Here is a 17,305-nt window from a genome sequence, read left to right on the forward strand (position 1 = left end):
GCATTGTTTTCTAACTTTACAAATGTAAAATATATCTGACTTAAGAACTGAATTCTCGGGCTGGGGATGTGGCTCAAGCAGTAGCGCGCTCGTCTGGCATGCCTGCGGCCTGGGTTCGATCCTCAGCACCACATAAAAAAAATAAGATAAAATAAAGATGTTGTGTCCACTGAAAACTAAAAAAAATAAATATTTTTAAAAAAAAAAGAACTGAATTCTCATATCTACTTCTGTATTCATCTGATCTAATTTTAGTTGAAGTACATGAAAAAAATTTCAAACCTACAAAGAGATAGTTGAAAAGGTAGGAGTACTTTAATAGCAGATAACTGTGAATATAACCATCTGACACTGTGTCAAAAGTATATTAATGGTTAGTCACATTGTGAAATCTAAAAGCATACCAGTTGAACTTTTCATATTGTCTTACATCAAAATCCACTGGTTTAGCTTGTACTTTAAATCAATTATTTATCTACACATGACCTTATACATCCTGCATTGATCACTGAGAAAATTTTAATGAGTTATATATACATAATTCTTTCAAATTATAATACATTTCATTGTATAAAGTAAAAAATATCATATTCATTAACACTCACTGATCTCATCAGAACTGTCTTAAATTTTGGGAAGCTATAAAGCTCACAATAGTAAACACAAATTTTTCAAAACAATAATTCAATGGCAACAAGCATTGTCAGTTCTTTTCCTCGAAGTCACAGGCTCACTTCATTCATTTTCAGGAAAATATCTGCCAAAATACTAAATAATCAAGTTTGAATAACCACAGTTTGCCCTTTCAAGTAAAAGTGATATTTCATAAAAGTCAGTTAGCGGGGCCGAGGCTGTAGCTCAGTGGTGGAGTACTTATCCTAGCCCGTGTGAGGCACTGGGTTTGATCCTCAGCACCACATAAAAATAAACAAATAAAATAAATGTATGCTGTCTATCTACAACTACAAAAATTAAAAAAAAAAAAAAGTCAGTTAGCGGGGCTGGGGTTGTGGCTCAGTGATAGAAGGCTTGCCTAGCAAATGTGAGAAGCTGGGTTCAATCCTCAATATCACATAAAAAATAAACAAGGGGGCATTGGGTTATAAATGATGGTGGAATGTGATGATGATTATTATCCAAAGTACACGAATTGGTATGAATATACTTTGTATACAAAAAAAAAAAAACAACAAACAACAAATAAAATAAGGATATTGGGGCTGGAGTTGTGGCTTAGCAGTAGTCACCCAGCACGTGTGAGGCCCGAGTTCAATTCTCAATAACACATAAAAGTAAATAAACAAAATAAAGGTATTGTGTCCAACTACAACTAAAAAATAAATACTGAAAAAAAAATTTTAAATAAAGGTATTGTGTCCATTTATTAAAAAAAAAAGTTCAGTAAGCTCACAAGTGCTCTTCTTTTAGACCATGAGAGTCTTCAATGGCAGCAGTGCTCTGTGCTTCTTCCCTATCACAGAGTAGTAAACCAAGAGAAGCCCCTTGAATTTTAGAAAAATTAGTAATTCTTACTGATTTATCAAAGACATTCCAATGTTGAAAATTAGCTTTTTTTCCACTATGTAAATGGTGAATGAGAAGTAGTAAAAATACCATAATTATTGCCAATCCCTTGATTCACATTAAGACACCAGCAATCTTTACCACTGCAGTGCATATGTCAACACATTTAAAAGGCAAATAACATTTTAGCATTGTTATGAAAATAATCATCATTATGTAATAACCCCTGAAAAGGACCTCAGAGACAACCAGAAATCCATGAGTAATATTACTGTTCTAAAGTATCTTCTTTTGGCAAGGACAGGTTCCACTGCTCCTATTTAGTACAAATAGTAATAAATCTAACCAAAATACAACTCAAAAAACACCATCTTACCTTTGCCAAGACTAAAAACAAATGGTTCATTTCTATCATGACTGGAATCAAACTTCTTTCCATTTGACAATTTTCCTTTGTAGTGGACATAAACTTTGTCACCAATCATTGGTGTTTCCTCACTATTTCCCACTCTTTTGACAATCTAGGGGAAAAAAAGAAAATTCAGAAACAGAAAGTTTTTACTTACAATTAGAGAATTAAAAAGGTAACAATCTACTCCAAGCCACTCAGGCATATTTATAAATCTACTCTATCTGTTCATAATTCTTTCAATAACTGTCCCTATTAGAAAACTATCTTTTGTAAGGACATGATCTTTTATGTAATATTCTATTTTATTGCTGATTACACTATTTATTTCTTCAAAAGAATTAACCAATAAATCTTGCTTAAAGCCCTATACTGTTTACCTTTAAATCTCTTAAAACATTAGATAGTCCATATACAAACTAAATTAGACCAAAATGACTCAAAAACAATCAATAAAAAGTCTAAAACAAAGTTTCAAAGGTGTGATTTCATTTACTTTCCTCTTTGGCTAAAAACATTAGCTTATTATTAGATTCTGCTAGTTTGGTTTAATTTCAGAAAGCCCAACATCCTGGTGTAACAGGCTACACTTATTTGAAAAGTATTTAGGGCTGGGGATGTGGCTCAAGCGGTAGTGCGCTCGCCTGGCACGCGTGCGTCCCGGATTCAATCCTCAGCACCACATACAAACAAAGATGTTGTGTCTGCTGAAAACTAAAAAATAAATATTAAAAAAAATTCTCTCTCTCTCTCTCTCTCTCTTTAAAAAAAAAAAAAAGAAAAATATTTAATCTGTAAAAAAACATCAGTTATCACTGCACAGTTTGACATGATACTGAATAATTTGTTTTCTAGTAAGGGAAATGCCAAAAAAAGCTCCAAGATAAAAAATATTTAGTTATCATAAAATCCAGTATATTTATTTTGTTATTGTCAGAGCAACCTCCTAATGCAGTTGGTCAGATCTTGGAAAAGGAAATCTTATTTTATTTAGGCAAGTGGTGGTGTAATTTATTCTGTCAATCATCTAGATAAATTAACCATTTTTAGGAGATAACAGAGGCTAATAGCTAACAATACATAAACATCTTTTGTAGAAGAGTTTTTGTTTACCGAATTATATTATTTGTTTTTAAATTGTTTGAGGTGTATCCTCTGAACCCTGCCCCACATAAACACTGTGAACTTCTTTTCTATAACTTTTCTTAGCTCAAATGTCCAAACAGTCTTTAAAGGAAAAAAAAAAAACAAAAAAAAAACAACTGCCCTTCTAGGACTTCAAAAGAAAAAAAAAAGTTTTAAAAAAAATCAATCTAAAAGAAACCACATGATATTCTTAAAGTGCTCATGTTCATGAACTGCGTATGGAATCTAGGAGCCTACAATCAGTTATCAGTAGGAATTTACATTCAAAGGACTAAAAAGAAACAACTGGGCATATGGGATGAATGCCTACCAGGGAGGCAGATAGTCATTCATACTGACAAGTGATACTATGGTCTCACTTTAGGTTTCTGCAGCCAACTAAACTTGTGCCTAAGTCTGGAGTTAAATTCATGTAAAAAAAATGTAAACCTAATTTTTATCTTCCAGAAGGTTGCTGACTTTCTAAATTTGCCCTGGTCCTTTATTTGATATCATATAATAATAAGAAAGATTACTATAAAAGCTAAGTGTTTTTCCTTATCCTGATAACTCTACAAGATTGGTGGTATTATTCAGAAGTCTCATAGTGAACCTGAGGCTGTGACAAGTAACACAATTTATGGAATTCCCAATCGCAAATATTTCTTACAAACTTTAAAATCCTGTTATTAGATTTATTCCCCAGAACAAAGCATGTTTGAATATGATTTGTCCTCTCTGGAATTTGTGGTGAAATTTGTAATTGTGGTGATATTGGGGTGTGGGACCTTCAAAAGGCAATTAGGTAGTTCAGTGGAATTAATGCCTTTCTTGTGTAAATTCTGGTTCTAGAGGGACTGGATTAATTATAGTAAGTCCACCCCTTGTGCTGCCTTTTTCACATGTGCCTACCTACCCTTCTGCTATCTACTGTGAAGTGAGCTTGCTAGAGGCCAAGCAGATGCAGATACCATGTTCTTTGACTTCCCAGACTCTAGAACTGTGAGCCAAAATAAATCTCTACACTTTACAAATTACCCAATCTCAGGTATTCGATTATAGCAAGAAAAAACACAGTAAGACCCAGAGTCTCAGGCAAGTTGGGGACTCTGGAAATGAGGACTGAAAAGATGAGGTAGAAGATTCTGCTGAGGACAGCCTAAAGAATCTCCACTGTCTCTGAAAACATCCTGGAATTTGGGATGAGTAATTATAGTTACAAGACTGAGAAGACCTTCTGAAGAAAGAAGACAGCATGATGTAAAAATACAGCATAAAGCCCTTATTCCACAGCTGCCAATTCCCAAAATTTGGCTTGGCACAAAGCAACCTAATAGGAATATGCGTATATTCAGACCTAGGCATAGAAGAAAGGCTTTCACATATTCAAGATTAAACAACCTCAAAAATTCTGATTTGCTACTGCAGACATGAGAGGGTTTTAAAATTTCTGTGTAGTAGTAATAATTAGAATGTGTTAAATAATCTTTTTTGGAAAAAAACAAAAACTATACAAAACCTGTATGTATTACCAGTGTACAAGAAATAACTACTTGATTAAAGCCATCTGATTTCTCTCAGCTTCAGTTAATTCACTTATAAAATGGAAAAATCAAGAGGTGCTCTGATTTTCTCACACAATTGTAAAATATAAATGTAAAAATGATTAACTATAGAGTGATATTCACATATATTATTTTATTAAGTAGGAAAGCTAATTCAAAAGTTAAGATATATTCTCTGATAAAACTCCCCCAAAAAATCTTCATTGTATCCAGAAACATTTTCATGTTAAAAATAAATCTTCAGAATGCTAGCAACTAGGGAGGCTAAGACAGAAGGACTGCAAGTTTGAGGCCAGTCTGAGCAACTTAGAAAGACTCTGTCTCAAAAAATGGAAAGATCTGGAAATACAGTTGTGGTAGAGCATCCCTTTGTTCACACACACATTTTGAAGTACCCCATCCTTTCTCTCTCTCTCTCTCTCTCTCTCTCTCTCACACACACACACACACACACACACACACACATACACACACACACACTCTGAAGTTAAGGGGACATAGCATTTTAATATCTGATATAACTTGGAGCTGAACCCAGGATCTCCAGGATATTGAGGCAAGTTAATTTACCTACCTGGGCCTCAGTTTCACCATATACAATCTGGGATTAAAAATAAAAATCTCACAGTTATGAAGATGAAATAAGAATCTATTTAAGTTGTAGGTGGATACAATATCTTTATTTCATTTTTATGTGGTGCTGAGGATCGAACCCAGTGCCTCACGTGTGCTAGGCGAGCACTCTACCACTTAGCCACAACCTCAGCCCCCCAAAAAAGGTTTTATAAACAATCTTTCCAGATTTCCCTGTGTTATTCATCTTTGTAGCCTCACCTTTAATACTCCTCTGTCTTTTTTGGAGGTAATATCTTCTCCTTGTTCTGCAACAGTGGATGCTGGGCTTTCTCCATTGTTCTTGGCACCTTCATCAGTAGTCATATTGTCTTTTGTAAGCAGGAACCCTGCCAAGAAGAAATATATTTTAGATAGGGGAAAAATTACTTCTTTATGCATCTTAAATGTCCCTGGGAACTGAGACTTAGTAGACTTAAGATTTACTTAGGGCCAGTAAGTAAATCTTAAGTCTACTAAGATTTTCCCCGATACTTGTGTAATTAGATTTAAAATATTCACTTTCATAGGGTGACCTGAATTAGTGGTGTATTTACACTTTTAAAATATACCATTTGCCGGGCATGGTGGCACATGCCTGTAATCCCAGCAACTCAGGAGACTGAGATAGGAAGACTACGAGGTCAGCCTTGGCAATTTAGGGAGGACTTCAGCAACCTAGTGAGACCCTGTCTCAAAAAATATAAAAAGAGCTGGGGGTGTCGCTCAGTGATTAAGTGCCTCTGGGGTCAATCCCCAGTACCAAAGGAAAAAAAAGAAATATACTACTCAAATATCACCTGGTGGACAATTTTTTCACACAAGGCAAACCAATGTTACCAATCAGCTAATCAATAGGCTAAACAAAACTCACCTGGCCACTCCCATGATTAATTCCACACTGCTCCCTGGTTACCAAATCAAGAATCAAAGACTTCTGAATCTATTCCATATTATGCTAATGACAGGCTTAAGGGTCCTTTAAGTCACCTCTTAGACCCTTGTCTACACAATCAAATAGAGCTATTTTTTTTTTTTTTAAAGATTCCAATTTTTCTTTTTTTTTTTATATATATATATATATTTTTTTTTAGAGAGGGAGAGGGGGAGAGAGAGAGAGAGAGAGAGAATTTCAATATTTATTTTTCAGTTTTTGGCGTACACAACATCTTTGTTTGTATGTGGTGCTGAGGATCGAACCCGGGTCGCACGCATGCCAGGCGAGCGCGCTACCGCTTGAGCCACATCCCCAGCCCCTCAAATAGAGCTATTTTACCTTGTGAAAAATATCTTATTGGTATAATATAACTAAAACATCTAATGTTTTTAATTCATTTCCAAATGATCTAAGTTTACTTCAGTGACAACAAAGACACAAATCATATTGCTATGCCCAAAAATCTTCAAAGAGAACACCAAAATCCAGGGGCTAAGGCCCTTTGCTTTATTTTTTAGCACAGTTTATACCAAACATAAAAGATCCAAATGTTTGGCTCAGGATAAGTAAAAGGCTAGAACAAATCGTTCTCAAACAAACAACCAAAATTAAGTACCTAGCTCTACATAATGCTGGGCTGGATAATCAGAAAAATGAGATGAACAGGGTTGCTTCTCAGTTTCCAGAAATCCACTGTTTATAACACTTTTTTCTAATGCCTAAACTTATAGAGGGCACCTCAACAACAGAAGGAAAAGAACTTCTAAATATTTCAAAGTTCATACCTGTATCCCTGAGAAAATACATGCATGTAAAAAAAGTTCCTAGGGTCTTATAGATACAGTGACATCCATCAGTAGACCCCTGGGAAGCCATGGTTTAAAGTATTGAACAAATTAAAAACACCAGGTGAAAATTTATTGGAAAAAGAGCCACACAGTTTCAAAGTGTCATTCCACGGATTACTTATTTAAAAAAAGGAAAAAGACCTTTCTGATAAAGTGATTTGCATCATAACCAAACTTTACAACACTAATAGTGAAATAAGCTCATATTAATGTGACTGTTGATATGATGCAGTAGGAAATATATATCACCTAGGTGGTGTTCTATCAAAATATTAAACTCAAAACTAATCAAGAAGAAAAGACAAGGGTTTGGGGTTTTAGCTCAGCGGTAGAACGCTTGCCTAGCATGTGGGAGGCCCTGGGTTCAATCCTTAGCACCACATAAAAATAAATTAATAAAATAAAGATATTGTATCCAACTAAAAAATAAATATTAAAGAAAGAAGAAAAGACAAAATCAGATTGTGAAGCATTCTTCAAGACAAGTGGACTAGACTCCTAAAAAATGTTAATATCATAAAGGACCACCATTATCATCCCACTGCCAAAGAAAGACAGATAGAAGGCTTGTTCTAGACTAAAGGATATGACAGAGCTATGACAGCCAAGTGCTATAGGTAATCATTAACTGGATCCTAGATTAGGGGGACAAAAGGATATTTTGGGGAGAATCAGAAAAATTTGGAAAACCACAGTGAACTTCTTAAGGGTGTAAGATGTTAATTTTCTAGGCTATGCAATAGTATTTCGATTTCATGTAGAATAATATTCTTGTTCTTAGGAGACACATGCTTAAGTATTTAGGGGTGAGTTGTCATCACATCTGCCACTTTTTAAAATTTATTTTTTAACTGATACATAAAATTGTTGTTCTGATAATCACTGAAAGAGAGAGAAAGCTCCGAAGTACAAATGTTGCCAAAAAAAAAAGTATAATAAAACATTAAGTAAGGATGACTACAATACATCCAAACAACGCAATGCCTTCTTCTGAATGCTCATCATTTGGAGTTCAGCAAAAACTATGAATGAAAATACTGTCAGTCAAGAAACATTTTCCTAATCTGGCATGGTACTGCATGCCTGTAACCCCAGCAACTCTGGAGACTAAAGCAGGAGGACTACCTTAGCAACTTAGCAGGAACCTCAGCAATTTTTTAAGACCCTGACTCAAAATTTAAAAAATAAAAAATAAAAAGGACTTGGGGTGTATCTCAGTGGTAAAGTGCCCCTAAGTTCAATTCCGATTACCCCCACCCCCAGAGCAAAAAAATAAGAAACAAACTAACTAACTAAACCAAATAGTTTCTTTTGGCTCTAGCCTTGCTTTCTTGGAAACAATGGTTTACTTAAATTCAAATAAAAAGTATTTCCCCTTAATTCCAGTTAGGCCATTAGTAGAATAGATTTTCATAAGCCAAAAATAGATTCTTTTTTACTTTATCAAGTTATTATCTGAAAAAGGACAGACAATCCCCCCCCCCAAAAAAAAAAAAACAAAAAACTTTAGGACAGTTTTACTGTATTTACAATACAGACTTTTCTTCCTTTCCCCCATCCTAGGTTTATTCTGGATTAAAAATCACTATGTAGCTATGGATATTAATCTATGATAAAGCTTACTGTGCTGAACTGTTCAAAGGGGGGAAATTGCTACCCAGAACACCAGAAAGGGAACACACAGTTCGTTCTGTTATGGACATGCCAGATAAGCATGCACTCTCCAAAGCACTAGTCAGCAGACACCTGGGACATAGTAGAAAAATGAGAATACACTTAATATTTCATCAACAGTGTACTGGAAACTTCACTTAACACAAATAATTATTAGAGGCCCCAAAATAAGATTTTATTTTTAAAGCCTTTCGCACTAATTTCCCATGTATATTATTTACTGCTGTTGTTCTCTTTGTTAAAATATAGATATCTTGTATCAGACCATTGTACTGTGTAACAGGAATGTGCAGAAAGAAGACATAAAAGAATATAGGAACTGGCTACTTTGTTAGAAGTACTCAAAATTATAGCAGCATTCTTTCTAAGCACCACAGATGTCTAGGTCATACTGGCTTTCAGCTTCCTATAGCTAAAACATTAAATAAAGAAAAGACACAGGAAGGAGGTATATCCAGGACTTGTAACAGAATGCAACATAAGTGGATCTTAATTTTAAAAATTTCTATGAGGATGGACTAACAAGCCCTCAAGCAAATTCAACCTCAGCACTTTCTCAAACACTCTACTCCAATAAACAGGAGTGTCAGGACGACTTATCTATTTGTAGATAAGACATACATCTAAAAAAGAAGAAACAAGATCATAAATAGACTATCTATCTACATGAAACTGTATATCTATATGTACTTTCCCTCAGGAAATTTCTTTCCTCCACATTGGTGTGGGGTCAGGGAAATGAATACTAATATTCCTATGCATTCTCATACACGTTTCTTTCCCTCCCTCCCCGCTTTCTCTCTCTCTCTCTCTTTTTTTTTTTTTGGAGCTGGAGATTGAACCCAGGGCCTTCCATATGCCAGGCAAGTGCTCCTCCACTGAGCTACATCCTCAGCCTGCATTTTTCTTTTTTAAAAAAGTAAACTGTAGTAAGATATATAATATCCAGTAAGTAAATAAGATACTTACCTTCATTAGTGACTGGGGAAATGCAAAAACCACAGTGAAATAATATTTCATACCCATTAGCATGGCTGTTATTAAAAGGGGTTCAATGAGGAATAAAATATTTGGTGATGATAAAGAAAAATGGAAACCCCTGTACACTGCTGGTAGAAATGTAAAATGGTATAGCCTCTGTGGAAAACAGTTTGGTCATTTCTCAAAGTGATAAATTCAGAATTACCATTCAATCCAACAATTTTACTCCCAGGCATACATATACTCAGAACTGAAAGCAGGGACCTATCAGATGCTTGTACACCACTGTTCATAGCATCACTATTCCCAACAACCAAAAGGTGAAAACAACTCAAGTGTCCATTATCAGATAGATGGATTTAAAAAATATGTGTATTAAAAAATATATGTATGTGCATATATGTGCTTATGTTACATAATATTACCTAGCCATAAAAAGGAAATTCTGATACATGTTGCAACACAGAATCTTGAAAACATTATCCTGAAAGTGAAATAAGCCACAAACAAATGAACAAGGGGGCTTAGAATAGCCAAATTTGGAGTCGGAAGGTAGAATAAAGATTTCCAGAACCTGCAAGAAGGAGGGAATGGGGAGTTGTTTAATGAGAACTTTCTGTTTGGGATGATGCAAAAGTTCTGGAAATGGATAGTGGTGATGGTTGTTCAACATTATGAATGTACTTAATGACACTAAATTGTACACTTAAGATGGTTAAAATAATAGATTTTATGTATATTTTATGCATAATTGTGGTCAGAACAAAAAAATAACAGAAAGTCAGAATTAATTTCTCCTTCCTTTTTCTCTTCCTTTTTTTGGGGGTGGTGTAGGGGATTGAATCCAGGGCCTTTTGCGTGCAAGGCAAGCACTCTACCAACTGAGTTATATCCCCAGCCCTTCCTTTTTCTCTTCTTAATCCTCCCTTCTCTCACCTATCTAGTAAGTACTTTCCCAAGCCGTAAATCAGACTTCTGTCTGTGATTACAACATCAGTTCTTCATGGGCCAAAACCTCTGAGATGTTCAGTCAGGAAGACAGGTGAGGAAAAAGAGAATCCTAAATGGAAGCTGTATCTATAACTACAAATTATTTCTCCCTTTATTTTATGTCTTAAATACATAAGGAGGGAAAGAAATGCTTTGGTATACTTACTTTTCTCACTACCAGTAATTATTGAGAAAGCAAAGTTAATAGACCAAATTTGCTTTGTCTTTGACTGCTTAGTTGGATGAATTATCATTTTTAAATAAGTAGGAGGCAAAGGATTATATTAATAGGAAAAAAACTAGAAAATATTAGAATATCCAAATGTAAACAGTATACAATAAAGAATGAACCAGAAGAAAAATGAGCTAATTCCTGTTTAGAGTGCAGAACAGTGACTGGAACATGATAACCACCTGATAATGTTATTGGTTGTTGTTGTTATTAGTAGTAGTAGTATTCCTTTGCTGGTAGGCTTAGGAAAGACTCCATTCAAAAATAAAATAAAGTTCATCTGAATTTTTAAAAAGAAAAAAAATGAACCAGAATACAATATTTTCCCTCTTAATTTGGTTGTGCCCAATTTGGCCTCAAAAAGATTAAAAGACAAGTCCTCAACTTTCTCTCTCCAAGATGGATACTGAAAAAAGTTTTTGAAGTTTACAGAACTCTCAGATGAAAAACAAAATTATGTATGACTGCACTAGAACTTTGGGGAAATTCCTAGAAGCTAGAAAGCATGAGATCAGACTGAAGGAGAGAAGAGAAGCAAGTTGTCTTCCCAACATCAAGAGCAGCTCTTTCCAAGGGATCCTGGAGAAGCTCTGGGTCTGGAGTTGGCACTAGAAAGCACAGAAGTAGGCTGAAGAATTCAGTGGAGAACATCTGGTAATGAGAGCAGGAGCTGGATTTGGATCAGGGAGCCAGTCAGGTTTCTTTCCCTCTAGAACTCAGTGTATCTCATTTTTTCCCCTCTAGAAGACATAATAATGTTCTTTATTCTTGGAGTTTAAGTATATCACAGGGATATATCTAGGTATTTGTCTTTCTCTTTCATTTCTGCAGAGGTCTTAATATCCTGGCCCTTTGCTAAAGACAAGTCTTTGGGAATCTCCAGAAAATTTTCTACTATTCTTTCTTTTCCTTCAGTGTCTCTGTCTTCTGCTTTTAGAAGTCATTTTAGACAGACTTTGGACACTCTGGGTCTTCAGGTTTCTTAAGCATCTTTCTAAATCTGGGCAAACATTAGAATCATCTGTGAAGCTTTAAAAAGCCACTGATATTGTACTCCATCCCCAAAGGGTCTGAATTTAATTGGCCTATGGTGGGGCAAGGGCAAAAGTGTTTCAAACAGCATGTAAGAATATTCTACTATGCAGCCAGATATGGCTGAGAATCATTGGGCTTTTTTCTGGTTTTTCATCTTTGACTTTCTGTTTTATATTGTAAGATATTTTTTCCTGATGGATATTTTAGATTACAATCAGTTATGTTCACTATTTTGTTTAGTTCACTATTTTGTTCAAGGAATTTTTTTAAATTGGTAATGATGTATTTCATTTCTACACACTCATTGTTTTTATTATTAGATTATTTCTTAGCACTTTATGTGTTCGTGAATGTAATTTTCGCTCAGTCTTTCTAAGGATACTACATAGAATAAAATGGGATGTTTTCTATGAATAAGTATTTAGCTAAAAATTTTTTAGTTTGTTTTTTAAGGGAAAAAATGCCAGTTTTGTGTATTTCCTAGCACTTCCCTAGGGCCCTAAACAATGGTAAAGGTTGAGAAAGTAATCACTGGAAATATGAGAAAAGTAGTATGTTTTGAGTATAAAAGTTAAGCAGAAGGAGGATACATAAAGATGCAAAAATGAGAAGTGAGACATCTGATACTAGCACCAGGGAAAAAGGAATAAAATGAAATGCTTTGGGTTGACAGGGACGTGGAGAGCAAAGGTTTAAGAGCAAAGAACTAGACATGCTTTAAGTAAGGGAAAGAGTCCAGGGGAAACAAACAAACAAACAAACAAAAAGTAGTGATTCAAGAAAAAGAAAAGCATAGTCATAGATTTGCTCATCAATGAAACTTGATTGCTTAAGTTAAAGCTGAATTAACTGTTATGACTAAACAAAAGTATTTCAAAGTTTTTCCTCAAGAGGATGATCATGAGAATTTTGAAATAAAATTGGGCAAATGCATAATTTAAGAAGACTATGTGGTCTTTGAAAAGGGTAAGTGAAGAATCATTTAGCTAAGAGCCTAAGCATTAAAAACATCCAAACAAATGATTTGGGAAAGAATTTTATAAATGTTCATTCATTAAAAAAGAATATGATTGTAATAAATGAAGTGTGTTATTATGGTGCATGGTGCCCAGTCATAATTTGGTCTTCTAGAGCAATTAAAAAAAAATGTCAATTGATGTCAATGGGATAATACATTCAATACAAACAGCATGGTATATTTTAATTATTTGCAGAAAACAACCATGATTCTCAGATGTTTGTAGATTTCAGTGGGTGCAATCATTTTAGAGTTCTGAATTACAATTATACAATATTACATATCATATGCCAAAATGTCTTTTTCATCATTCATGTCCCTCGGAGTTAAGACAGCTAAACTCTGAAAATTGATGAATACAGAACAAGTTAGGCCTTAGCCATTCCAAATAAATAATCATTTAACACTGACATGAATGAAATGGAAAGATATCCAAGATTTACTATTAAGTGAATAATAAGCTGTAGAATAATTTGTAATATGACCCTATTTTAGAAGGCAAGATGCATATATGTATACATATTTTCCTATATGTAGTATAAGAAATTTGCAAAGATACTTATCAAATGCCCACTATCAAAATGGTGCTTCCTTTGGATAATGAGATTTGTGAGGAGTAGGGATAAGAGGGAAATTAAATTTCACTTCTTCAATTTTATTTTTGTATTATTTAAATGGTTTAACACTGCTCTATTACTTTCATGATCTTTTCAAACTTAGAGGAAAAAGATGAAACACTTCACTTAAGTCATTCATTAGGTCTTTTTACTTTTTTCTCTTCACTTAGTTCCACATTTTGGACTGCTTTCTAAGGAAAGCAAGAGAACTCTAGCTGGAGCATGTGGTGCAAGGGGTCCTTGCAAGATGTCCAGAAAGCAATCAAAGAGGGGGCCAAGCTTAAGAGGGAAGTTTGGGTGATAGTGATATACTGGAGTGTCAGAAGATTCTACATGATAGTAATCAAGATAAAAGTATTGTTTGCTATTACTACTAAGCAAACGAACCAGTGGCTCACAAACCTTTAATGTACAAGTCTCACTTCTGATTACTAGTTCTTTGGCAGCACAGCTGAATAGTTTTAAAATTCAAACTCTGTCACGAAAGAAGTCAGCAACATTACCATGTTAATTAAAAAGATTATAGCAATTTGGAAAGCAACTGAAGTCACCGCACTATTCCTCTCATTGTCCTTCAATACCATACCATGGTTCAAATAAAACTCTTTCCTGCTTTTCTACCTCCTGAGGCAACAATCTGAACCTTCTCTGGTATTTTTCTTGACTTATCTCTCAAAAGCTGTATAAGGCTAAGTCATGAAACAGCTTGGCTCAAAGGTACATCTGACAGACATCACTATTAAAGTTGTGACAGAGGCAGCTAGAAATTTTCAATATTCCTTTCTCTAACTCCCTTAATAATAAAACATCCACTTTTTAAAAATATTTATTTTTTAGTTGCAGTTGGACACAATACCTTTATTTTATTTAATTTTTATGTGGTGCTGAGGATCAAACCCAGGGCAAGCGCTCTACCACTGAGCCACAACCCTAGCCCCCAAACATCCACTTTTTAACTGAATAGAAAGCTCTCCAAAATAAAGCCCCAGTTTCCTCCCCTGCAGCTAAATGTAGCCATGTGACAAAATTCTGGACAATGGGATGTAAGCCAAAAAATATCCTTAAGGGAGGAAGTGGCCATCTCAGGAAAAAGAAGACTCTAAGAAGGGACACAAACAAAAGCTGGAGGATAAGTAGGGACCATTCACCTATTTACTCAACAAATACCTAAGGGGCACCTACTCCTCTATTCTAGAGGAGATACAGCTATAAACAACAGAAAATTTTCTGTCTCCATGGAACTTATTTTGGTAAGAGTAAATAACCAAACTAACTCCTGTATTCCTCTAATATTTGTCCATGCTTTTGATAGAAAAATCAAAATTTCTACCTATGCCACAGTGGTAGACTAACTTGAGCTGATTTCTTTTTTTTTTTTTTTAATTTTAATATTTTATTTTTAGTTATCGGCGGACACAACATCTTTGTTTTGTTTTGTTTGTATGTGGTGCTGAGGATCGAACCCGGGCCGCACGCATACCATGCGAGGGCGCTACCACTTGAGCCACATCCCCAGCCCCTTGAGCTGATTTCTTAAGGCCAGTTTAGTTCCAAATATGCTGGTGATTTCTAGTAACAGGCCAACAAGGTAATATATGACAAGTCTGGCACACTATACAGTGGAGAATGTGTCCTATTCATTATTTGCTTCCACCACCTAGTTTAAGCAAATGGCATATAAGGCAGCACTCAATAAAAGGTGAAATTAACTGTGATTTTCAAAAGTATTCAAAGCAAAGTTGGTAAGACAGCAGCTGATAAGAGTTCATGCCGAAATATCATTATGAGTTGATTATATTATTTTTCTAAATTTTAATCTGAAGAATCTAATGAATAAAATTACACTGTGTGTCAACTATAAAAGTAAAAATAATATTGGGTTCTAATCAAGAATGCTAAGAAATCCAAGCATAATTAAAATCTATCGCTGTCTATGCATATAACAACACATATTTATTTTATTTTGCTAATTTGTTGTAAACATGGATAATCAAGAACAGAGGATCACATCTTACCGTCAATCTGAGTATATACTAACTAGCAACAGGAAGAAAAGATGGTTGAGAGAGTTGAGATGCAGTGGGAAGAACTCTAGGATAAAAGTGTATATAACATTGTATCCTCTTATAACAGTATTTTCTCATTAAAGCACTACAATACAAATTAAGCAGGTTTAAAATATGACTTTGCTAGTGGTAAGTGCCTGCAGTCCTAGCTACACGGGAGTCTGAGGCAGCAGGATCACTTGAGTCCAGAATTCAAGACCATAAAAACAAAAACAAGGCCGGGCGTGGTAGTATACGCCTGTAGTCCCAGTGGCTAGGAAGGTTAAGGCAGAAGGATCTCAAGTTCAAAGCCAGCCTCAGTAACTCAGTGAGGCCCCAAGCAACTCAGTGAGACCCTGTCTCTAATAAAATATAGAAAAGGGGCTGGAGATGTGGCGTGGTGGTTAAGCGTCCCTGGGTTCAATTCCTGGTACCAAAAAACAACACAGAACTTCATTATATGTTTCCCAAAGCCCATGGGGGGGGGGGGACTGTACAAGGATAGTATTTGTAACAAAAAGAGTTGAAGACACAGAATAATCATTTCCTTAAAGCATTTAAAAATATATTAAAGACTAACTTTTGAGGGCTATGGATATAGCTCACTGGTAACTCACTTGCCTGGCATGCACAAGATCCTGTTCTCATCCCCTAGCATCATGATAATAGTAATAGTAATTAAAAATTTTAATTATTTCTAAAAATAAACTTCCTGTACTTAAAGCAAAAACTAATGTGTAACATCTGTTTGTGGTTGTATACCTTTGTAATTCTGGATCTGGAATGATTTGAAGGTTTGTGAGCACATGGAATCAATCAATATAAACGAAAAAAAATATCATCTTAGTCTGTGAACAAATCCTTACGTACAAAGAACAAAACTATGGCCACCTTAAATCCCCACCATTAAAGTGTGGAAGTGCCAGGAAACTCAGATCTACTGGTAACTAGTTGTGGAATCTTTGATTCCTGCTCAGTTTCTCCATCTGAAAATTTCAGAGGGTTAGACTAAAATGATACTTCAGTTCTAATATTTTCTATTTAGAATCACTTTTCAATAAATAAACACATGCTTTACTTTATGGGACAATGAGGTTTGACAGGTGGCAGGGAAAATAAGTTCTAAAGAATGGAAAAACTTATTTCAGTATTACAAAGTTAGCATTCCACTGCAACTCCCCCTGGGAGTAGGAGGCGGATATTAATTCTGAGCTTTATCCCCTTACATACATCAGTTTTCTGCGACTGACATAACAAATTACCACAAATTTAGGGGCTGAAACAATACAAATTTATTATCCTATCATTCTGTAATAATGATTCCCAATGGGCTAAAATCAAGGGTTAGCAGGGCTGCATTCCTTCTGGAGGCCCTAGGAGGGAACCCAGTTCCTGGCCTTTTCCAAGATTTCCGAGCCTGCTCACATTTCTTGGCTGGTATTCCCTTTCTCCATCATCAAAATCAACAATGTTGCAATTCTTCAATCATTCTTTTGCAGTCACCTCTCCCCCTAATCACAAAAGGAAAAGTTTCTCCATTTTAGGAGAACCCCTGTGATTAAATCAGACCCACTCATCTGAATAATCCAGGATAATCTCTCACTTCAAAGTCTTAAATCTGCAAAGTCTCTTCTTCCCTGTAAGATGACAGATTTACAAATTCCATGTATTAGAATAGAGGCATTTTGGGGGG

General features: G+C 35.1%; 1 protein-coding gene across 4 annotated transcripts in view; it reads right to left on the minus strand.

Annotated features, from left to right (window-relative positions):
* The window catches only part of Fkbp5 (FKBP prolyl isomerase 5), a 110,641-nt gene that overhangs the window by 58,169 nt on the left and 35,167 nt on the right, over positions 1–17,305 (minus strand). For all 4 annotated transcript variants that reach the window (XM_015487605.2, XM_048805178.1, XM_015487604.2 and 1 more), the window contains 2 exons: positions 5,458–5,585; positions 1,901–2,045 (listed from right to left, as the gene is read on the minus strand). In XM_015487605.2, the coding sequence (XP_015343091.1) occupies positions 1,901–2,045; positions 5,458–5,562 (250 nt within the window). In that variant the 5' untranslated portion in view covers positions 5,563–5,585. The remainder of the gene's footprint in view (positions 1–1,900; positions 2,046–5,457; positions 5,586–17,305) is intronic.

This window comes from Marmota marmota, unplaced genomic scaffold (assembly GCF_001458135.2).
Source record: "Marmota marmota marmota unplaced genomic scaffold, marMar, whole genome shotgun sequence".
Classification (NCBI taxonomy): Eukaryota; Metazoa; Chordata; class Mammalia; order Rodentia; family Sciuridae; genus Marmota; species Marmota marmota.